This window comes from Microtus oregoni, unplaced genomic scaffold, assembly GCF_018167655.1.
Source record: "Microtus oregoni isolate MIOR12 unplaced genomic scaffold, Mior012 000004F_ref0000308, whole genome shotgun sequence".
Lineage (NCBI taxonomy): Eukaryota > Metazoa > Chordata > Mammalia > Rodentia > Cricetidae > Microtus > Microtus oregoni.
Genome location: NW_024543063.1, coordinates 11,959,110 through 11,982,084, shown reverse-complemented (window position 1 = coordinate 11,982,084; position 22,975 = coordinate 11,959,110). Strand labels below are relative to the sequence as shown.

Here is a 22,975-nt window from a genome sequence, read left to right as displayed (position 1 = left end):
AGGCAGGGTCTGTTCAGTCACGTGGGCGCGGAGCCCTAGTGCCCTGCTCCCGTTAGGGAGCCAAAGGTCTGTCTGTCTGCGGAACGCTGTGACAGACGTTCTGCCGCAATGGGGTCTTGGATTAAGGGTCAGAGCTGCCTAGCGGCCGGGCTGCTGCAGAACCAAGTGGCCGTGGTTACCGGCGGGGCCACGGGCATCGGAAAAGCCATCTCCCGGGAGCTCCTGCACCTGGGTACGTGAGCAGGTCTCTGGAGCTGGGCACCCAGAGCTAGGGTCCACCGGGGTCTAGCTCGGGTAAACTGGGTTCAGAAACAGAAGTGGGCGCTGTTGGGGCAGGAGAGAGGTTGTTAAGCTAAGAGTTGCAGCGCTTGATGAAAGGGAGGCGTTCTTCCCAAGAGCCGGAAATGTTGGTAGATGAGGCACGAAGTGTGAAATAAAGGACCTTAGAACCAAAGATTACTGCGCCCGAAGTAGGAAATAACCAGACCTGTGAGAACGTGCTGTGGAATTGTGTCTTTGTAAAGGTAATGCATTCAGAATGATTCCTAATTCCAGACACACACACACACACACACACACAATAAATACATGTCGTAAAAATCAATGTGTTTTATGTTTCAAAATTACTAAAAGACTTTTTTCTGGGTTTGGGATTGTAGGGGTTTTAGTTTTGGGTCTTTTGGATTTAGTGCTGAGAATTGCACCCAGAGCTTGGTTCTTGTTCAGCTCGTTCTAGCACCGAGACACATCCCCAGAACTCTTTTTTTTAATTTTTTGTCTGGCCTTGAGCTCATTCTGTAGCCAAGGCAGCTCTTGAACTTTGACCTCCTGCCTCAGACTCCTGAGTAGCTGGAATTGCAGGCCTTCAACACCAGGATTGGTTTAAGAATAGACTTTTACATATCCTTAACACAAAGAAATTGTAAGTATGGAAGGAGATGTGTTAATTAGTCTGATTTTAATCACTGTATAGTATATAAATACCAAAACATCAAAAATGTACTTATAAGCGTACAATTATTTGTCAATTAAATGCATAAGACCAGCTGTAGTGAGTGACTCCTTTAATCTCAGCCCTCCAGAAAGAAGCAGAGGATATCCATGAGTTTCGGACCAGCTGAGGCTACATAGTGAGACCCTGTCTCAAAAGGAGAAAAAAGAAAAGGAATGGTCCCAAGAATTGCTTTAGTGTGAAGCTGGTTGGTTGTCATTTTTTCTTAAACATGTTCAGCCTTGAGTTTAACCATTCTCCCTGTTTATGCTGACAAGTTGCATCCACCAGTGTCTTCTGGCTGCATGTCTCTCAAAGGTGTTAGCATGCCCACATCTGCTAACCCCCTTGGCTTTTGTTCTGAAGTCACCTCCATTGTTCCCAGTTTCCACTTCTTTGTTTGTTTTGCTTTCATCACATTGGCCAACATGGTTTAATCATTCACTTTTGCAAAAGGTCACAGAATTTATCGCTGTAAGATGAGGAAACAGCACAGCTAAATTCTGTACCATCTGTGTCTGAACTGAAGAACAGATGGGTGGGAATCAGTTACTGAAAGACCTGAAGAGAGTCTAGCCATCTCTAGAGCCATACCAGCCTGATGTGCCTGACCTTGGAAGCTAAGCAAGGGCCTTGCCCAGTTAGTACTTGGAAGGGGAGAAATAACTAGTCACTAATCACGAGAGACCCTGTCTCAAGAAAGTAGGCTGGTGCTCATTATATGTATTTTGTTTTGTTTTGTTTTGTTTTGTGTTTTCAAGATAGGGTTTCTCTGTGTAGTCCTGGCTGTCCTGGAACTCACTCAGTAGACCAGGCTGGTCTTGAATTCAGAAACCTTCCTGCCTCTGCCTCCCAGAGTACTGGAATTAAGCCACCACTGCCTAGCTGATTTCTACATATATATATATATATATATATATATATATATATATATATAATTTATTATGTATACAATATTCTGTCTGTGTGTATGTCTGCAGGCCAGAAGAGGGCACCAGACCTCATTACAGATGGTTGTGAGCCACCATGTGGTTACTGGGAATTGAACTCAGGACCTTTGGAAGAGCAGGCAATGCTCTTAACCACTGAGCCATCTCTCCTCTACAAATATATTTAAATCCCACAATATATTGTTAATTTTTGGCCTTCCCATGACCCTTTAAGTCAATCTGAATGGAAAGAAAGTGTGTATATTCACAAAATTACCATTTCCAGTTCTTCTGATTGGTGTAGTCTTTGATAAGTTTGTTCAGGTAAGTAATGAATTTTAGTCATTTCTAACCCCCATTGTTCTCTCTCATCTCCCCCCTCTCCTGAAAGCCTTGTCTTTGAAATAGATTTACCCCCTACTTTGATGTGTGTGTGTGTATGTGTGTGTGTGTGTGAGACCTATTGAGTTTAATTGTTATTGCTTGATGAGCATGGGTTGGGGGCTTTTTATTAACATATGGGCAACTTACCGGTGGCTACACCACTGAAGAAAATTGCTCCGCCTCCCTCAGCCACCATTGACTTGCCATAGTACACCAGGAAGGGGTAAGGCCTCATGAGCACTTCTTCCAACCCTGATACAATGTTGATGGGCTCAGTCTTGTGCAGGTCTCTGTGGGGCAGCCACAGTTGCAGGGAGTTCCTGATTGGATCCGTCCTAGACTTACAGCTTAATGTGCCATTGTCCTTCTACTTGAAGGACATCTTTGGACTGACTGGTTGGTTTTTTTTTTTTTTTCAATGAGGGACTGCTCTGATGATGTCTTCTCATTTGATGTGTGTGGCTTTTGCTGTCGATCCCGAAAGGATGTCTCTGTTTGTTATTTGTATTTTTGTTGTCTTAGCACTTTGCTTATTCCACTGTCTTCTGCCTTGCTCTGTTCTGGAAAAAAAGCTCTCAGCCTTTGTTCTTATTGTTACTCTGGGTGTCATGCATTGTTTTCCTCTGTTTTGAAGATTTCTCTCTTCATCATTAGTTTTTTAAAAAAATTTATTTTTATTTTAAACTATGTACGTGTGTGTGTGTGTGTGTGTGTGTGTGCACGCGCCTGTGAGTACAGGTGCTCTTACGAGGCCAAAAAAGGGCATCGTATCCCTTGAAGCTAAGGTTTTGAGTGGTTATGTACCACCCAACATAGGTGCTGGGGAACTGAACTTGGGTCCTTTAAAAGAGCTGCAAGTGCTCTTAGCCCTTGAAATATCGTCTCTATAGCCCCATCGGTGGTTTCTTTAGGCATATCATCAGTGTCGTTTCTGGAGTGGTTTCTATTAGTTGACATCTCTCTTTTTTTTTTATAAATATTTATTTATTTATTATGTATACAATATTCTGTCTGTGTGTATGTCTGCAGGCCAGAAGAGGACACCAGACCTCATTACAGATGGTTGTGAGCCACCATGTGGTTGCTGGGAATTGAACTCAGGACCTTTGGAAGAGCAGGCAGTGCTCTTAACCACTGAGCCATCTCTCCAGCCCCTGACATCTCTCTTTATGGGTTTGCTGGATACTGACCGATTTGAGCCTTATTGCTGCTGGCTATTTTTATAGTCTTATAAATGTTTTTGAGCTTCCCTTCCCCACCTTTGCCCCTCATTGGCATGCAGCTTGGTTACTTAGAAATAGTTTAATACTTCCAAAGAGTATTCTAAAATTACGAGTTGATCCTGGCAGTCTCTCTTGGCTAGTGTTGCTTCACTGCCAAAGTTACACTTTTCACCCAGTGAAAGATTTTTTTTTTAGTGGTCAGCAAAAAAATCCTTCCCTGGATTCCCTCCCTGGCTCATTTCAAAGAGTCCTTTCCCCAGCCTGCTTCTGCCCTCCCATGCACTGATCGCACTGACCTGGACGAGATTCAACCAGGACTGTAAAATCTCGTCACCTTTGGTCTCCCTATAACCCGTGTGGCCAGCTGCCTAGCCTCCTGGGAATCCCAGCGTCACTTTTACCACTCCCAGGGACTTCGGGGCTGAGAATGGATCTATTCTGTGCTGCAGTCTGGAAGCTCTCTCTTCAGACGGTAATGATATGCACAGTCTGGGGGTCTTGACTGGGTTAGTTCTCTCTACCAACTAAAAAATTTTAAAGGCAGGAAAATCTCAAGTGTGGCCGATAGCAGCAGAGACATCTCGCCTACCACATGCAGCAAACACAGAGAAAACGGCTCGGCAGAGCCGAGAGGGAACTCAGGAAGCCAAATGTTCCAGTCTCTTCTTGAGGGCTAGAGTTCTTTAAATCTCTGAAGAATTTTTTCTCCCCTAAAGTAGAGTTGGGTCAGTCTGAAAAAAGATAGGATGATTGATTGGCCCTAACTGTTGAGTAGCATGCCCTGACTCTGGTGTAAACCCGATGACCCAATCCATCAGTGGGGGCCTGATGGCAGGAGAAAAGGCCCACAAGGCCTTTGTTTTAAACTGCCAGGCTTTAGTCTCAAGTCAGGAGGGTGAGGAAGAAGCCAGCCAAAGTTCACTACCTTTATTGCCTCACCATGGTCCTCTTATTTGTCTGTCTGTCTACCATGGAGTCTGCCTAACTCCTGGTCTTACAGTAATATGCTTTATTCACAGGTCTCTCTTACACTGCTCTCTCTCAGAGGTGGCTGCTCATTTTTAGTTCTATGACACTTGATATTCAGTATTTCAAAATCATTGTTTCCTGTGTTTATTCTCGTGTGTGTGTGTGTGTGTGTGTGTGTGTGTGTGTGTGTAGGTTATCATCTAGCTTCTCAGTCATTTCAGGCTAGAGGGTAAATTCAGTTCCTGTTGTTACATCTTACCAAAACCCATTCTGATTCCTCTTCCACCCCACCGTCTTTTACAGGAATACACAAAATAGTGGATAGCTCCATACCCTCTCCCCAGGTGGGGTTTCTCTGTGTAGCCCCAGATATGCTGGAACTCACTCTGTAGACCAGGCTAGCCTCAAACTCGCAAAGATCCACCTGCCTCTGCCTCTCAAGTACTGGGATTAAAGGCATGTGCTACGGACAGCTTTTTATTTATTTTTTTTATGTGTAAGTGTGTTTTGCCTATATATCTGTCTGTTTATCGTGTATGTGCCCAGTGCTTGTGGAGACCAGAAGAGGGAATCAGATCCCATGGAACCAGAATTACAACCATTTATGAACTGCCATGTGGATGCTGGGAATCGAACCTGGGTCTTCTGGAAGAGTAGCAAGTGCTCTTAACCACTGAGATATCCCTCTAGCCCTTTAATTTGGGCAGCTCTGGGAAGCTTATTTCCTTCCTCTCTGGCTGCTTTCTCCTTAGGGTGTAATGTGGTCATTGCTTCCCGGAAGCTGGACAGATTAAACGCTGCTGCAGATGAGCTAAGAAAGTCCCTGCCTCCCTCCAGCCGCGCTCAGGTCACTGCCATACAGTGCAACATCAGGAACGAGGAAGAGGTAAAGTAAAGATGGCTGCACAGCACAGTTACTCGTTGCTCTTTGCAGAAGTTAGTCCTAACCCCAGCTGTACTTAAAGGTGATGAGGACCACAAGAAGGCAGTAGTATTAGAAATTAATACTACTGAGGCTTGTGTGTAGGAGTATCTTGGTGACTCTTTGGTCTATCTTGCTATTAAACTTGGAATGTTGGCTTGTGACTTATGAGTATTGTAGAGTGGTAAGTTCACACTGGGATTAGGGGTTTATTTTTTGGTGGCTTTATGTGTTTGGGTTGTAGTATTTAGAATTAGCATGCATTGTTAGAGTCTACTAATTGCTTTATATTTCTAAAATAAGCGACTGGGTCACATAGCAGGTTAGCTATTAAACTTGTGCTTTCACTGTCTCTTCAGGTGAACAATTTGGTCAGATCTACCTTAGCTAAGCATGGTAAGATCAACTTCTTGGTAAACAACGGAGGAGGCCAGTTCCTATCTCCTATTGAAGACATCAGTGCAAAGGGATGGCAAGCTGTGATTGAAACCAACCTGACAGGCACTTTCTACATGTGTAAAGCAGGCGAGTGTCTTGACAGCCACAAAACAGCAACAACAACAAAATGTGTCTTTAGTGAGCAGTCCCAGGGATGCTGGAAGAGGCGGTGTTAGGGACACAGAAGGCGCGTGTCAGTAACACTTGACCCATTTGTGATCGATCTGGTACCTTATCAAAATTCCTTATATTTATATTTGTGATATTCCTATCTTATATTTGTGGTCTGTGTCTCTTCAGAGATTTGTTTTTATTTTAGTAGCATGTATGTTTGGCTGAGTGTATGCATGTGCAGCGTGCATGCAAAGTTGCCCCAAGGGGCCAGGACAGGCATCAGATCCCCTGCGACTGCACTTAGAGGTAGCTATGAGTCACACAGTGTGGGTGCTGGGAACAGAGCCTGGATCCTCTGCAAGACCGGCCAGTGCTTCCCCACTGAGCCATCTTTCCAGCCCATGTCTCCTTCAGCTATAAGTCACACAGTGTGGGTGCTGGGAACAGAGCCTGGATCTTCTGAAGACTGGCCAGTGCTTACCCAATGAGCCATCTACCTCTCCAGCATGTGTCTCCTTGGTTTGATATGAATCTTTTTCAAAGATCCATGTTCTTTAATTTTCTAAAAATTAATGCTATTTCTTTTTTAAAAGATTAATGTTAGGACTGCCTAAAATTAACGTGTAGAATGCCCCCAAATCCGGGATTCCCCTTGTTATGGTGATTTAGTTAAAAAGTTTTTTTTTGGGGGGGGGGGGATGGCCTCACTTTTGGGAATGTGTACTTCCACCGCCTGATGCCTACAGTGCTGCACTGAAGGCTGTTTTGTTATTCCCTGCTTCTCACTACACTTCATCACTAATTTGAGATTCTGTGAATATGTTAGATAATTGTCCATATGAAACTGTACAAAAGACAATCCTTAAAATCACATGCACAGCTGGGCTGTGGTGGCACATGCCTTTAATCCCAGACTCGGGAGGCAGAGGCAGGAGGATCTCTATGAGTTTCAGGTCAGCCTGATCTACAGAGTGAGTTCTGGGACAGCCAGGGCTACACAGAGAAACCCTGTCTCTAACAAAACAACAACAAATCCCACGTAAAATTAAACGGATATATTTGTTCACTTGGTGGCCTAACAAAGAGAAGGGAACCCTCTCGAATGACTGTAACACAGTGCATTTACTGAATAGTCCTAGTGGGGTGTACTTTATAAGAGAGGAGAAAAGGCTCAAAGAGATCTGAAGCTGCTGTTGGTGTCTGTATTTTTTATAGAGGTGTTGGTCCCTTCTGAGGCTGTCCTGGCCTGGTGTGTGTGCTAAAGAAAAGAAATAAATTGTGATAGTAAAACTGAGAACTGGGACTTTTGGCACAAGAGAAAGAATGAATGGGTGTGGGAAGATCACCCCAAGTGGATCTCCTTTATGACTGGACTAAACTGGAAGTGTGAGTGTGTGGTCATGACAGAGTTTTTATTGAAATATATATTTCTGACTGTCCACTACAAAAATAAAACACTAACCCACTGAGGGCTCCTTCAAGGGCCCTGTGGTCTCTGAATGGAATTGAGGCTTTGCGAAGAGATTTGTTATTCTCAATGTGGGGAAGGAAATGTGCACAAGAAGCCTAGATTAGTTTATCACTTCAAAAATTAGAGAACTCAGCCAGGCGGCGGTGGTGCATGCCTTTAATTCCAGCACTCGGGAGGCAGAGGCAGGCAGATCTCTGTGAGATCGAGGCCAGCCTGGTATATAAGAGCTAGTTCCAGGACAGACTCCAAAGAAACCCTGTCTCAAAAAATCAAAAAAAAAAAAAAATAGAGAGAACTCTGGAGTATGCAAAAGGATTCCATAGATACTTTCCATGTAATCCAGGCTGACCTGGAGACCTGGAACCTGCCTTGTAGCCAAGGTTGGCCTTGACCTCCTGACACCCCTCCCACCCCCCTCACCCCCTACCCCACCCCACCTTAGCTTCACAGGTGCAGAGATCCAGACTTGTGTCAACACGCTGGTTCCAACAATAATCCTCAATAGGCTTTTGTTGGCCAAAAATGGTATATTTTGAGCCTTACTGGGAAAATTGTGCTTTGCATTGAGATAAATCAGTATTTTTAAATCCATGAATTCAGACTTATTCTGAGGAAGTCATAGCCACTTATAAAAAAATTATTTTGTGTGTGAGTGCTCTGTCGACATGAGAGAAGAGGACATCAGATCCCTTTACAGAGGGCTGTGAGCCACCATGGCCCTGGAAGAGCAGCCGGTGGTGCTCTTTACTGCTGAGCCGTCTCTCTAGCCTCGCAAAAGCCGCTTTTTGAAGGTTGTTAGGATGTCAAGTCATTTCTTTCCAGGGCTGAAAAAGGGAAGGAATTTTTTCTTTTTTTTTAAATTTTAATTGCAATTTCTCTCTCACTCTGCGTATGTATTGTGTGTGTGTGTGATGTGTGTTTACAAACACACTCATGCAATTGCATGCATGTGAAGGTCAAAGGACAACTTTTGGGAATGGCTTCTCTCCTTTCACTGTGGCTTCCTGGGATCAAACTCAGTGTTTTTTCCCCCTAGGCCATCGGCCAACCTGTGCCTGTTTTCTGCTTTTCATATACACACTGTACAGCAGAGAAATGGATCATGCTAATAAAGAAAGGAAATCTTCATTTTCAACTCCCTAATGAATAACTGGGTTAAGACAACAGCTATTAATAGCATATTGTCATATCACAAAAGAAAGAAGACAATTAGATATGCCCCTCAGGGACTAAACAGTGTTTCTCACCTATGAGGCATTCTCTTTGGTGCGTGCACCTGTGTGCATGCACGTGCACACACAGAGATACACACATAAAGGTGTGTGCATCAAAGCCTAAGTCTGCCATCTTGTAGGTGACACAGAAGAGGGAACACAGGTTGAAAGGCACCATAGAATGCAAGCTGGCGGGCTGGAGAGATGGCTCAGTGGTTAAGAGCATTGCCTGCTCTTCCAAAGGTCCTGAGTTCAATTCCCAGCAACCACATGGTGGCTTACAACCATCTGTAATGATGTCTGGTGCCCTCTTCTGGCCTGCAGGCATACACGCAGACAGAATATGTATACATAATAAATTAAAAAAAAAATGCAAGCTGGCACAGTTCAGCCTGTGAATAAAGGCCAGACGGTCCATCTCCTCTAACACGTAAACTGCGCCTGGTTGGGAAGAGCTGAAGGGCAACTCTAAATCGATGAGAAGGAAGTTGGAACTGATGCAATGTGGGTCTTACTTGCCGCTAACGCCTACAAAAATACTGTAAACTTATTACACACTAAGGGAAATGTGACTATCACTTGGTGATATTTAGGGGTTATTAATTAAGCCTATTAATGGCATGGTGGTTATACTTTTCCTGTGTTTAGAGATACAGAAATATTTACTTATAGATGAAATGATAATATGCCTTGTAATAGCTTCTAGAATTATCCAAGAGATGGCCAAATGATTAAGGATGCAGACAAAACTAGCTCTGGCAGGGCTGGAGAGATGGCTCAGTGGTTAAGAGCATCGCCTGCTCTTCCAAAGGTCCTGAGTTCAGTTCCCAGCAACCACATGGTGGCTCACAAACATCTGTAATGAGGTCTGGTGCCCTCTTCTGGCATGCAGGCATACATACAGACAGAATATTGTATACATAATAAGTAAGTAAATAAATAAATATTAAAAAAAAACTGGCTCTAGCTTGATCATGATGGATCATGGCAGCTAAGACCTAGGGTTCATTATGGCATTCCTTTTTCGGTATATATTTAGTATGTTTGATGATACAATGATTTTTTAAAAAATAGGCATTTATGTTACTGTCTCAGTTCAAAGCCAAAATTACCAAGTTATTTCTTGTTTTTTCCCCATGCCATGTTTGCCTCTTCTTTTTCCACAGTGAAAAGAGAGTTTTTATGTTGTCTTGTTCTTATCTTGAAAGTAAACAACTAAAAATAATTCAGTGGGTTTTTTAACCATCATACTAATTTTTTTAAAGATTTATTTATTTATTATGTATACAACATTCTGCCTCCATGTTTGCCCGCACGCCAGAGGAGGGCACCAGATCTCAGTACAAGATGGTTGTGAGCCACCATGTGGTTGCTGGGAATTGAACTCAGGACCTCTGGAAGAGCAGTCAGTGCTCTTAACATCTGAGCCATCTCTCCAGCCCCAATGAAGTGTTTTGTTTTTTTTTTTTTAATGACAGCATTTCTCTGTATTGCCTTGGCTGTCCTGGAACTTGTGCTGTAGACCAGGCTGGCCTTGAGCTCACGGAGATCTGCTTCTGCCTCTTGAGTGCTGGGGTGAAACTCGTGCTCCAGTTGCTTAGCTTTGTAAAGGAATTCTTCATCCTGAAAATAAAGTGGTAGCTGCCAGGAATGGAACCAAGGAAATGGAAAATGTCTGTTTAATGGCATAGTCTGTGTTTTGCTAGAGGAACGGCATTCTGGATGCCGGTGACAGTGGCACCGGGATGTGACTGTACTAACAGAAAGTGGCTAGGGTGGCAAACTTAATGTTATTTTTATTTCACCACAAGAGAACACTGGAAGGAAAAAAAAAAAAGGAGCTGAGCCCACTTCACGTCTGTTCTTTAATCAGGCTCTGAAAATCCGACACTTTCTTGTTTGTCCAGATCACGTGACTTCACAATACAGCGTCTCCTCACACTGAGGGATGCTTGTGACCATTCTGTGTTGTTCCTGGCGTTCTTGAACATTTTCTTCTTTCTCCATTTGTTCTCTATGGTGTCTTTGTTATTTCAAATACTTTGAAGAAAAGCCCACGTCTGAGCTTGGGAAAGTATCCGAGTTTGGGGTGTCAGGCTGCCATCAGAGCTGTGCCGTGGTATCTACCCAGAGGTCGTCTCTTTAGAACAGCTTAGACAGGCTTACCGTCGTTTTCATGGTAAACTCCAGAAGCTCTGTGTAGCTTTTAATAACTGACTTGACAGTTACCGTTTTCAGTCCCAGACTTTTCTGGTCTGTTCATGATCATATATCCCATTTTAAACTGCCCACCTAAAAAAACAAAAATCTTTTTAAATTCAGGTTATGCTAAGTAAAATTTATGGCTATTGCCATTTTGAATAAATCGATGCTCCAATAATTTTCATCTAGATGGTTAGTTTATTGGAGAATTTTCTCAAGTTCATTTTGTATCTTTCCTTAACATTTTTCAGCTTTACCTAATAGTTTATTAAATTAGTTTCTTACTATATAGCAACTGGAGGTCATCCTGGGCTACACAAGACCTTGTCTCAACAACAAAAACTAAATTAGAATAGAAGACATCGTGTCTGGCAGTGGTGGCACACACCTTTAATCCCAACACTTGGGAGGTAGAGGCAGGCGGATCTCTGTGCATTCGAGGCCAACCTCGTCTACAGAGTGAGTTCCAGGACAGCAAGGGCTACATAGAGAAAAGAAAAGAAGACGTCAAATGTATGCTAGAGCAGGGTATAATAAACAAAGAAATAATAAACAGGACACTGTTTAATAGGATTGTCGTTTGTCTGTGTTGTGCAGTTTACAATTCCTGGATGAAAGACCATGGAGGATCTATTGTCAATATCATCGTCCTTATTAGCAATGGGTTCCCAGCAGCCTCGTAAGTATTTTATATATATATATATATATATATATATATATATTTTTTTCTCTATGTCTTTAGATTTTGTTCTCTGAATGAAGGGCAGTAATAGGAAATGTCTTAAATCAATGGTTTTACCCCTCTAATTAGTTGCAACCCAAACTTTTAAAGTAATGTTACTATTAATTCATAGAAATGGTCATACAATATATTTTGATCATATTCATCTCCCATTTCCTTTTATTTGAACCTTAAAAAAGAAGTGTGTTCTTGGAGGTCAGCATCAGGCATCTTCCCCAGTCCCTCTCCACCTTATTTTTGAACCTACAGCTTTCTGATTCAGCTAGAATGGCTGGCCAGCGAGTCTCTGGGACCCTCCTGTCTCTGTCTCCCCCTCCCCCTTCCTGGAATTGCAAGTATACACTGCCATGCCTGACTTTTATGTGAGTGGGAGGGTCCAAACTCGTGCCCTCAAACACGTGCCCTCAAGCGGCAAGCACTCTACCTACCTGTCTTTCCCCTGGTTACTAAGGATGCACATACGGAGTAAGGTGGCTCTGTGTGCTGGTTTGAATGAGAATGACTCCCATAGGTTTATGTTTGCCTGCTTGGTTCTCCAGTTGGTGGAACCATTTGGGAAGAACTGGGGGTGTGACCTTGTTGAGGCAGTGTGCTGCTGGGGGTAAGCCTGAGGTTTTGTGGAGGTATACATGTTCTTTATGTGCCTGAAATTCATATTACCTGGAGGTCCTGTGTCTTTCCTGGCAACTAAATGTTACAAGACTAGCTGTCACTGTGGGAAATAGCTTCTTTGTTAAATTGTGAAAATTAAATTGATCTGGATTAATTTAGATGTGAGCACCATGAATATGCCTGTTTGATTTCTTTTTAAAGATTTATTTATTTATTATGTATACAGTGTTCTGTCTGCATGTGTGCCTACAGACCAGAAGAGGGCACCAGATCTCATTACAGATGGTTGTAAACCACCATGTGGTTGCTGGGAATTGAACTCAGGACCTCTGGAAGAACAGTCAGTGCTCTTAACCTCTGAGCCATCTCTCCAGCCCTGCCTGTTTGATTTTAGAACTACTAAATTGTAACTCATAACAGAAACTCAGAGTCATCGTCCTCCAAATTCTGAGGGGTTGTATTTCTAACTAGCCTCTGTCCAAATAACAAGTTGACTTCCTCTATGGAAATTTTATTTTTTTTATATTTATTTATTTATTTATTATGTATACAATATTCTGTCTGTGTGTATGCCTGCAGGCCAGAAGAGGGCACCAGACCTCGTTACAGATGGTTATGAGCCACCATGTGGTTGCTGGGAATTGAACTCAGGACCTTTGGAAGAGCATGTGATGCTCTTAACCTCTGAGCCATCTCTCCAGCCCCCTCTATGGAAATTTTAATAACGCACTTACTTCCTGTATTATTTAGGACTCCTTCAGTTGTATAGAGTATGGGTCACTCTCTGTTTCTCTAATATACCTGGCAGAGATAGCATCTTGGAGTAAGGGTTTGCTTTGACTCATGGTTTCAGAGCGTTCCATTCATCATAGTGAGCAAGGAAGCAGAGAAAGGAGGATGCTGCTACTCTACTTTTATCCGTTGGTATTCTTGCCTCTTGGGATGGTCCTGCCCACATTCAGGGTGGTTCTTCCCTCTCGCCTCCCCATAGTGAATCCCAGTGAATTATCTCAGAAAACATCTTCAGACACACTCAAGATTATGCCTTACTAATCCCTAAATGCTCAGTAATCCAAACAAGTTGACAAGCAAAGTTATTAGCTCTTGGCTGCTGAGCCATCCCTTCAGCCACAACCCAAATTCTTTACCCAATGAGATATATATAAGTGGGAGAGAGACAAAAAAAGAGAGAGAAATAGGGGCTGGAGAGATGGCTCAGAGGTTAAGAGCATTGCCTGCTCTTCCAAAGGTCCTGAGTTCAATTCCCAGCAGCCACATGGTGGCTCACAACCATCTGTAATAGGGTCTAGTGCCCTCCTCTGGCCCGCAGGCATACACACAGACAGAATATTGTATACATAATAAATAAGTAAATAAATATTTAAAAGAGAGAGAGAGAGAAATAAAGTATCTTTCAGATATATTAAATTGTTGGGGGAGGTCGCTTGTTCGTTCCCAGCTGCCCAGACTCCTGAAATAATTACACAGAAACTATATTATTTAAATCACTGCTTGGCCAACCACTTAAGCATATTGCTAGCTAGCTCTTATATTTTTTGGTTAACCGATTTCCGTTAATTTGTGTATTGTCACATGGCTGTGGCTTGGCAGCAAGGCTCCCGCATGTCTGTCCCCGGCAGCTTCTACATGGCTTCTCCCTGACTCTGCCTTCTTTCTTCCAGCATTCAGTTTAGTTTTCCCTGCCTGGCTCTATTCTGCCCTGCACAGGCCCAAAAGAGCTTCTTTATTAACCAATGGTATTCACTGCATACAGAGGGGAATCCCACATCATTAAATATGCTTATCAAGTTAGTTTATGAGAAAAATGTTCAGCAGAAACTGATGTTAATACTTGTCTTTAAAGGCACTCCGGAGCTGCAAGGGAAGGTGTTTATAACCTCACCAAATCCATGGCTCTGGCATGGGCCAAAAGTGGAGTAAGGATCAACTGTGTTGCTCCTGTAGGTACCTGTTACAGGCGAAGTCTGTTGGCAAACTGGGCTTCTCTGGTTCTTTGTGTGTTGTGGATAGCTGTGTTATCAGTGACAAGATAGGCAGTACATACTAACAACTATGTAAATATACTATAAAAGATGACTTTGGACATAGGTGTCCTGGCTGTTGTTGTGTGCCACCTTGACACAAGCTAGAGCCGTCAGAGAAAGGAGTCTCAGCTGAGATCCAGCTGTAAGGCATTTTCTCATTTAATGATCAATGGAGGGGGCCCGGCCCATGGTGGGTGGTGCCATCGTGGGCTGCTGGTCCTGGGTTCTATAAGAAGGTGGGCTGAGCAAGCCAGGGGAAGTAAGCCGGTAAGCAGCACCCCTCCATGGCCTCTGCATCCTGCCTCTGGGACCCTGCCCTGTTTAGTTCCTGTGCTGACTTCCATCAGTGATGAACAGCAATGCCTCAGTGAGCGCTGAGTTCAAGATTAAGGAGGAAATTGGATGTCGACCTTTGACCTCCATATGCACATGCACGTTCTTGTAATTCATACACACACTCAGCTGGGCGGTGGTGGCGCACGCCTTTAATCCCAGCACTCGGGAGGCAGAGGCAGGTAGATCTCTGTGAGTTCGAGGCCAGCCTGGTCTACAAGAGCTAGTTCTGGGACAGGCACCAATTTAAATTAGCTTTCTAAGATACATACATAAATCTTGGATTCTGGTGTGTGTGTTTTTTTTTAAATTTTACTTTAAATTTAGAAACTGAGAAAATCCTGTATTTGCACCTCTTCCCTGGTAAAGCAGGCGTACTCACAGGAAGATGAACTAGAAGCCCTAGGTCCTTTGTTCCTGCCAAGGTGCCCCACTGAAAACTACTTGCATAAACATGTTCTTCAGAAACCAAGTCTTTCACAAAAAAGTCCAAGACTTAGCTGATTATTAAGGGAAGAAGGCCTCCCAAGTGGCCAGTTAAATGCTCTGCTTGTAGATAGCGGTTGGCTGGACCCCCTTTGACAGTTTTAAGAAAAGTTGACTTAGAAACATTTCTCTTAGGGCTGGAGAGATGGCTCAGAGGTTAAGAGCACTGGCTGCTCTTCCAGAGGACCTGGGTTCAGTTCTCAGCACACACATGGTGGTTCCCAACCATCTGTAATGAGATCTGGTGCCCTCTAATGGTATGCAGGCAGATCACTGTATACATAATAAATAATTTTTTTTTAAAAAAAATTGCTTATCTTTTCTGTTGACATTTGGTTGTTGGTCAGTGTATTCCCAACACCTGCTTGTTGCTGTTGTTTGAGCCTTAGGGAGGAGCCCAAAGCCTCAGGCATGCCAGGCAAGTGCTCTACCTCTGAGTCCATCCCCAGCCCTTGGTGACTGACAACTTCATTTTCTCCGTTTCATCTCCTTCCTGATTTTTTTTCCTAATACAGGGAACCATTTATTCCCAGACTGCTGTTGACAACTACGGTGAATTGGGACAAAGCATGTTTGAAATGGCCTTTAACCACATCCCAGCTAAGCGCATCGGAATCCCCGAGGAGGTGATGTATATGTCTGGCACTGATGAGAACGACTTGAGAAATGTGTGACATTTGGAACCGTTTCTCCTGTGCTTTGGGCTCTGGGAAATAACCTACTTAGTTGTTCTCACTGCTGACGGCAGAATTTCCTCCGGCACAGCGGTGGCGAAGGTAAAGACGACAGGTTTTCCTATTTCTTGCTACTCTGCGGCCACATTACTTTATCGCCTGCAGTGTTGGTACAGGCAGCTTTAAGCAAGCCAGATAATCACAGATTCACGAAGTTTAAGTATGTAAAAACCAATAGCTTTTTCCGGTGACCCAGAAGTAAGCTTAGCTCTAATGATGGTGGGAAAGGGCGAGAAGGTTCTTACTGAAGAATGAAAAAAAAAACAGGATAAATAAAGGATGTGGGGCTAAAGAGATGGCTCAGCAGTTAAGAACAGGAACTGATCTTCCAGAGGACCTGAGTTCAATTCCCAGCAGCTACATCAGATGGCTGTCAGTTGCCTGTATGAGAATCCAGGACCTCTGGCCTCTGCAGGCAGGCACCTTCACTCATGCACACACTCACACACACACTCACACACACACAGAGAGAGACTAACAATACATATTTTAAATAAATAAATACATGTCATATTTCTTGGTGGGAGAATCAGTTTTATTAAAAAGGTTTTTTTTGTTATTTTTGCTGGGCCCATGCCTTTAATCCTTTAAGTATGCAGGAGGCAGACGCAGACAGAGAGATCTCTGTAAAAATGAGGCCAGCCTGGTCCACATAGCAAATTCCAGGCCAGCCTGGGCTACCTAGTGAAACCCCATCTTCAAAAAACAAACGAACAAACGAACAAAAGGCGGTGGTGGCGCACGCCTTTAATCCCAGCACTTGGGAGGCAGAGGTAGGCGGATCTCTGTGAGTTCGAGACCAGCCTGGTCTACAAGAGCTAGTTCCAGGACAGGCTCCAAAACCACAGAGAACCCTGTCTCGAAAAACAAAAAAAAAAAAAAAAAACGAATAAAAAACAAAATTAAAGTCAAATGACAAAGTTGTAGGTACAGTAAGATGGGTCAGCAGGTGAAGATTGATCCAAACTCGCACAGGTGGTCCCTTGACTGCCCCACAAACAGCAGCACACACGAGTGCAGTGCCCTTGGAGGCCAGAAGAGGGCGCTTGATCCTCCAGAGCTGGAGTTTACAGGGCATCGTGAGCCACCTGACAAGGGTGCTGGGAACCAACTCAGGTTCTTCGCAAGAACAAAAACATCTTCTTAAATACTGAGTCATCTCTCCAAGCACAATTAAAAATTTTTTAAATCAGATTTCCTTACAACATATAAATTTAATACAATTTTGGAACTTAATATGCTGAGATCAGTGTATCTAAACATTCGTGCAAAAAACTGCCCAAGTGCCGGGGAGATGGTTCAGTGGGTAAAAGTAGCATCCAAGCTTAAGGACCTAAGTTCGAATCCCTAGAAGCTGTGTAAAGCTGAATGTGTAGTGTGTCTGAAATCCCAGTGCCCCTAAATGAAAATGGGAGATGGAGACAGGAGAATCGGGTAGCCTGGTGTACCCAGAGGAAAGACAACAAAGAGACCTTGTCTCAAACAAGGAGGAAGGCAAGAATCGACCCCTTTGAGTGTCCTCTGAACGCCACACGTGAATCGTGGCATGGGCATGACAGAATTCACTCTCATGAACATACGCACATTTACGAACCCACATACACGCATGTGCACGCATGCGCACACACACACCATCACACACACATACTGTTGCTGTTTTTTATTTATTATTTTATTAATGTATATGTGTCGATGCCTGCTTGTTTGTGTGTGCACTATATGTGGGCAGGGGCCTAAGGAGGCCAGAAGAGAGCATTAGAGCACCTGAAACTGGAGTCACAGGCAGTTGTGAGCCTCCTGATGTTGGCGCTGAGAACTGAACCCAGATCCTCTGCAAAAAGAAGTGCTGGGAAATTCCTATTTGTCAGGCCGTGCCGTGTGCTTATCTCCGGGTTCCACATTCACATTGCAGATCTGTTCATTGCAAATCTGAGCAATTCCAGAGAAAGGTCATTGGCAAGCAGCAAGTGTAGACAGAGTGTCAAGATACAGTAACAATGGAAACATATCAGTTGCCGTGTGCCAGGCATTGTCCTGAGCCAGATTTCCAGATCACACGGAAAGATGTGAGCATGGCTATTGGAGCATTAGTGCTGAGGGTAGCGTCACTTCACTTCCTTGTTTGTCATAGACTATCGGAGCTCCTGCCTGAGACTTGTGTCTGAGAATCTGGGATAAACAGTAAAGATACTTTAAAATGAAAAAAAAAAAACTGCCCAAGTTTTTGAACTTTATTTTATGCATTATCGCTGTGTGTAGACATGTGTCTGTGTGCACTGTGTATATGTGTATGTGTGCTCACTTGCACTGAACACACTCATAGGCCAGTTAGTTATGAGGCCAGTCCCGAAACTCACTCTGCAGACCAGGCTGGCTTGTTCCAGTAGTTTAATCACATACTCTTTTTCTTGAGATGGCCACTGTACTTCTCTGTGGAGCTAAAGAACTTGGTGTGTGTGTGTGTGTGTGTGTGTGTGTATTTGTGTGTGTGTGCTTCCTAATTTGTCTGTTTAATTTCATCACCTAGAACACTAGAAAGATGTTCCCTCACCCTTCCTCCATGCCCATGAGTATCTGGACCAGAATATTTCAACTGTTGGCAGCTCAACTTCTAATATAGTTTGCATTCTTTAAAAGCCTTTACACGTTTTAAATTTTTTTATGAGATCTGGTCTCCTTGTGTAGCTTTGGACTGGATATCACTGTGGTAGACCAGGTTGGCCCCAAACTCACAGAAATCCGCCTGCCACTGCCTCCCAAGTGCTAGGATGAAAGCATATGCCACCAAACCCAGACACATCTATCCTTTTGTCTTTTTGTTTGTTTGTTCGTTTGTTTGTTTTTTAAGACAGGGTTTCTTTGTAGAGTCCTGACTGTCCTGGAACTCACCCTGTAGACCAGGCTGGCCTCCAACTCAGAGATCCGCCTTCCTCTGCCTCCTGAGTGCTGGGATTAAAGGTGTGCACCACCACCCAGTCTATTTCTTTTTCTTTCTTTTTTTTTAAATATATATATATATATATATATATTTTATTTATTTATTTATTATGTATACAATATTCTGTCTGTATGTATGCTTGCAGGCCAGAAGAGAGCCCCAGACCCCATTACAGATGGTTGTGAGCCACCATGTGGTTGCTGGGAATTGAACTCATGACCTTTGGAAGAGCAGGCAATGCTCTTAACCTCTGAGCCATCTCTCCAGCCCCCTTTTTCTTTCTTTTTATCTTTATCAAATTTAGGCTGTCTGCTCCACCCATACAGTTTTTTGTTTTTGTTTGTTGTTTTTGTTTTGTTTGGTCTGAAAGCCAGGAGAGGGATGTGCTCAGGCCTTCATTCTTTGTGGGACTCGGCTTCCTTTTACCATCAGTAAAATGAATTCTGTTTGGTTAGGGGAATTTCACTAAAATCTCAGCAAGTGACTGTGTTTGGGGGGATGCGATGGGAACCTTAGAAATCCCGCTGTGGAAAGCTGTGATCTGCACAGCTGTGCCTTGGGCCTGACAGGCTGACAGGACCTCAGACTGAACAAATCAGAATGCCAGCCCTGCTGCACAAACTCACTGTATCTGGGACCACGCTGTTTTAAGGAACACGCGGCGCTGATGACAGATAGGGTTGTGTCAGACACTGCCGAGAACCAGCGTTCCCCTTCTCCTTGCCACGCTGCCACTGTCTAAGGCTTCTTCATATCTTGCCGCCTTTACCTGGCTTGTTTTCAGACTGCGCAGGGGCACGGCCTCTGGGCTCTCACGTCATGGTGCGCATGCGTGAGGCTTCAGGGCGCATTCCTGCGGTTTGAGATGTGGTCAGTTGGGAACGGAGACGAGCCTTTGGTCCTTTTCCTAATATCTCCAGCCTTTCCTCTTATGCATGCACATATCCTTTTCTGTCCCCAGGTCTCCCCTGTAGTGTGCTTCCTGCTGTCCCCTGCAGCTTCCTTCATCACTGGACAACTGGTCAATGTGGACGGGGGCCAGTCTTTGTACACTCATTCCTTTGATATACCAGGTAAGCAGCCAGGAGACAGTCATTAGCTCTTCGCCTGCCTGGGCTTCATGTCTTTTGTTTGTTTGCTTGTTTTTCAAGACAGGGTTTCTCTGTACACCAGCTCTGACTGTCCTGAAACTTTTTTCATAGACCAGACTGACCTCGAACTCACTGAGATCCACCTGCCTCTGTCTCCCTCCCAAGTGCTGGGATTAAAGACACCGCCTGGCCAAGCTCCCTGTCTTAACTCACTACTTTAGAGGTGGAGGCTTTCTCCTATAGGGTATCAAAAAGTACAAAATATTTATACTTATGATAGGATTTTAAAGAAAATTTTCTCAGCTGAAGCAAATCTCTAAATACAAAATGATAGGAAGGAGGCAGAAGCTGCCTGTGCTGTCTAAAGGTATAATTCCTTTTCTTCCCCAGTAAGTGGTTTGCATAGACGGAAGAGTCTATACAGTCCAAGTCTATTTTGGCTTCTCTTTGAAATATATATGGTGAAATGATCAGTTTCTGTGTTCAATCACTTTTTGTGTGCATTGGTGTAGTGTTAGACCCCCTGGGACTTACAGACAGTTATGAGCTGCCATGTGGGTGCTGGGAACTGAAATGATAAGGGATTCCCTGAGAAATGACCAAACGGTCTTCATTTACATTGAACCCGGGTCCTCTGGAAGGACACTCAATGTTCTTAACTGCTGAGCCATCTTTCCAGCCCTCAATCACTTTTTAATCATAAAAGCAGTATTTATTTTATTTTATTGAGACAGAATCTCTCTGTGTAGCCCAGGCTGCCCTCAGCCTCCCAAGTGCTGGTAATTCAGGTCTGTGCAACAAGGCTTGGCTTGAAAACGTACTTTTATAAATTCAACTCCATAACGATATCACACATTTGGATGAGTGTGTTTGCATCTCTTTTGGGCTTGGAAGGGTCTTATAAAAATCAGATAGTCTAGGCCAAGTGTGGCGGCACTCACCTTTAACTCCAGAAGTCAGGAGGCAGAGGTTAGCAGATCTCTGTGCGTTCCCAGGCCAGCCAGGGTTATATGGAGAGGCCCTAAATAAAAAAAAATAAAAAAAACCCCAAACCAAACAGACAAATGAGATAGTCCAGGGGGCTAGAGAGATGCTCAAAGGTTAACAGCACTGGCTGTTCTTCCAGGGGTCTTGAATTCAATTCCCAGCAACCACATAATGGTTCACAACCATCTGTAATGAGATCTGGTGCCCTCTTTTGGTGTGCAGGCAAAACATTTTATATATAATAAACAAATAAATAAATAGTTCCACGTCCTGGTTTTACAAGTGACAAAACAAGTTCACAGGGAGTACAGAGCACAGGAGGCTGGAGAGGGACTCGGTGACTGCAGCACTGGCTGCTTTTCCAGAGGAGCCTCCATGGAGGCTCACAGCCACCTCTAACTCCAGTTCTGGGTGACCTGATACCCTCCTCTGGCCTCTACAGGCACCAGGCACACACAGACCATACATGCAGGCATTGACACATACATATAAAACATAAATAAAAAAATTAAAACATGCTAAAGTCCAGGGATGTTGCTCAGTTGGCAGACATTAGCAGCATACACAAACCCTGGATTGAATTCCCAGAACCCCATAAAAGCAGAGATGGTGGTACATGCCAGTACTCAAGGTGGTAGAGGCAGGAGGATCAAAAATTCAAGGTCATTCTTAGTTACTCTTAGCTACTTACCAGTTTGAGGCTAGGGTCTCACTATGTTGCCCTGGCTGAAACTCACTATGTATACCAGGCTGGCCTCGAATGAAGAGAGACCCACCTGCCTCTACTTTCCAAGTACTGGGATTAAAGGTGTGGCCACCACAATCTTAATACCGTGATTATTAGGACCTTAGCTGCAGAGACAAAAATGTCTAGGTGGTATTTAATAGTGATCACAGTGGAGTTGAATCAGTGCTGCTTACTAGGGGTGGTGCTGTTTTTCTTCAGAAAGGGAAAGAGAAGCCAGGCATGGTGACACATTCCCTTAATCCCAACACTGGAGAGGCAGAGGCAGACAAATCTCTGTGAGTTTGAAGCCTGGTCTACATAGTGAATTCCAGGACGGCAAGATCTATGTAGAGAGACCTTTCCTCAAAACAACAAACAAGAATGTATTTCCTGGGGATGTTGGGGATTAAGTTACATGACACATGGTGTCAAGTCCGGTGTGGTCTAGACTGCTTGTTACCGTTTACTGTTCAGTAAAGGAAGTTATTGGCTCACTAAGCAGGTGAGACTTGTCAAAGCCGCCTTTTCCTCCCCCTTCCTCTGTGTTTGGTAATCTGTCTCTCAAGGCTGGCTTTCTTGGTTGCAGTATGGCAGCCTGCCATTCTAAGTCACATGCTTCCCTCTGTCCATACCCCACTGATCGGAGAATCAGAAGGGAAGGCTTCATCTTAGCACGCCTTCCATGGCTCTGAATCTGCTTTGTGCTGTATCAGCACACAAAGATGCCCACTTTTAACCAATAACCCAAGGCCGGCAGTTACTCCCTTTACACGAACTGAGAAAGCTAGAGAGCCATCAGGCCTGGCATTCAAATCTAAGGATTCCTGCAGAACTGTTTGTCCTATAGATTTTTTTTCCTAGACTCGATGAGCTTAAAAAAAAAAAAAAAAAAAAAAAAAAAAAAAAAAAAAACAGGCAAGCAAACAAAACCATGAAGCTTGGGTTGAAGCTAGGACAAAGGCTGCAGAGATTTGCTAGTGACACACGCTTTCCACTTACTGACCAGATCATGACAACTGGCCTGAGGGAGTTGGGGACCTTTCTGTGGTCAAGAGAATGAAGGAATCTTTTAAGAAGAAGGCGGCCAAGCTCTAAGTCAAGGAAGCACTACCATCTTGTCCCTGTTTGCCTTAGCATCTTGAGAAGGTTTTGTACATCACAAGACCTTATAATTTCTGTGGGGAAAAAACTAATGTTAACATTATCAATTTCACCTATGCAAAAACTACTCCCAAAATAAACGTATCTTCATGTACAAACCAGTTATCCGATTTGATTTTATTTTGAACTATGTGTCAAAGTGGTGTGGGGTTGGGTATGTGCACAAGAGCGCAGTGCCCAAAGAGGCCTCAGATATCCTACGAGCAATGCAGGAATTTCAGACAGTTGTAAGCCACCTGACGTGGGTGCTGGGAATTGAAGT

At 43.8% G+C, this 22,975-nt stretch overlaps 1 protein-coding gene across 2 annotated transcripts; it reads left to right on the top strand.

Moving 5' to 3' along the window:
- Positions 1–20: 20 nt before the first annotated feature.
- Positions 21–22,814, top strand: Pecr (peroxisomal trans-2-enoyl-CoA reductase). Of its 2 annotated transcripts, XM_041650227.1 has the most exons (8): positions 22–232; positions 5,249–5,382; positions 5,778–5,943; positions 11,455–11,536; positions 14,076–14,172; positions 15,591–15,701; positions 19,709–19,820; positions 22,559–22,814. In XM_041650227.1, the coding sequence occupies exons 1-8, from the start codon at positions 109–111 to the stop codon at positions 22,645–22,647; spliced, it is 915 nt and encodes a 304-aa protein (XP_041506161.1). In that variant the 5' UTR covers positions 22–108; the 3' UTR covers positions 22,648–22,814. The 2 variants fall into 2 exon arrangements, with proteins under 2 accessions (XP_041506162.1, XP_041506161.1); XM_041650228.1 differs by lacking the exons at positions 5,249–5,382; positions 5,778–5,943 and having other exon boundaries at positions 21–232.
- The last annotated feature ends 161 nt before the right edge of the window (positions 22,815–22,975 follow it).

Bases quoted from the DNA above. Each gene is read 5' to 3' on its own strand.
- Pecr (XM_041650227.1), top strand. From the start codon at position 109: ATGGGGTCTTGGATTAAGGGTCAGAGCTGCCTAGCGGCCGGGCTGCTG. The intron at 233-5,248 runs GTACGTGAGCAG...CTTTCTCCTTAG, and splicing joins CCGGGAGCTCCTGCACCTGG to GGTGTAATGTGGTCATTGCT. The intron at 15,702-19,708 runs GTGATGTATATG...TTCTGTCCCCAG, and splicing joins GCATCGGAATCCCCGAGGAG to GTCTCCCCTGTAGTGTGCTT.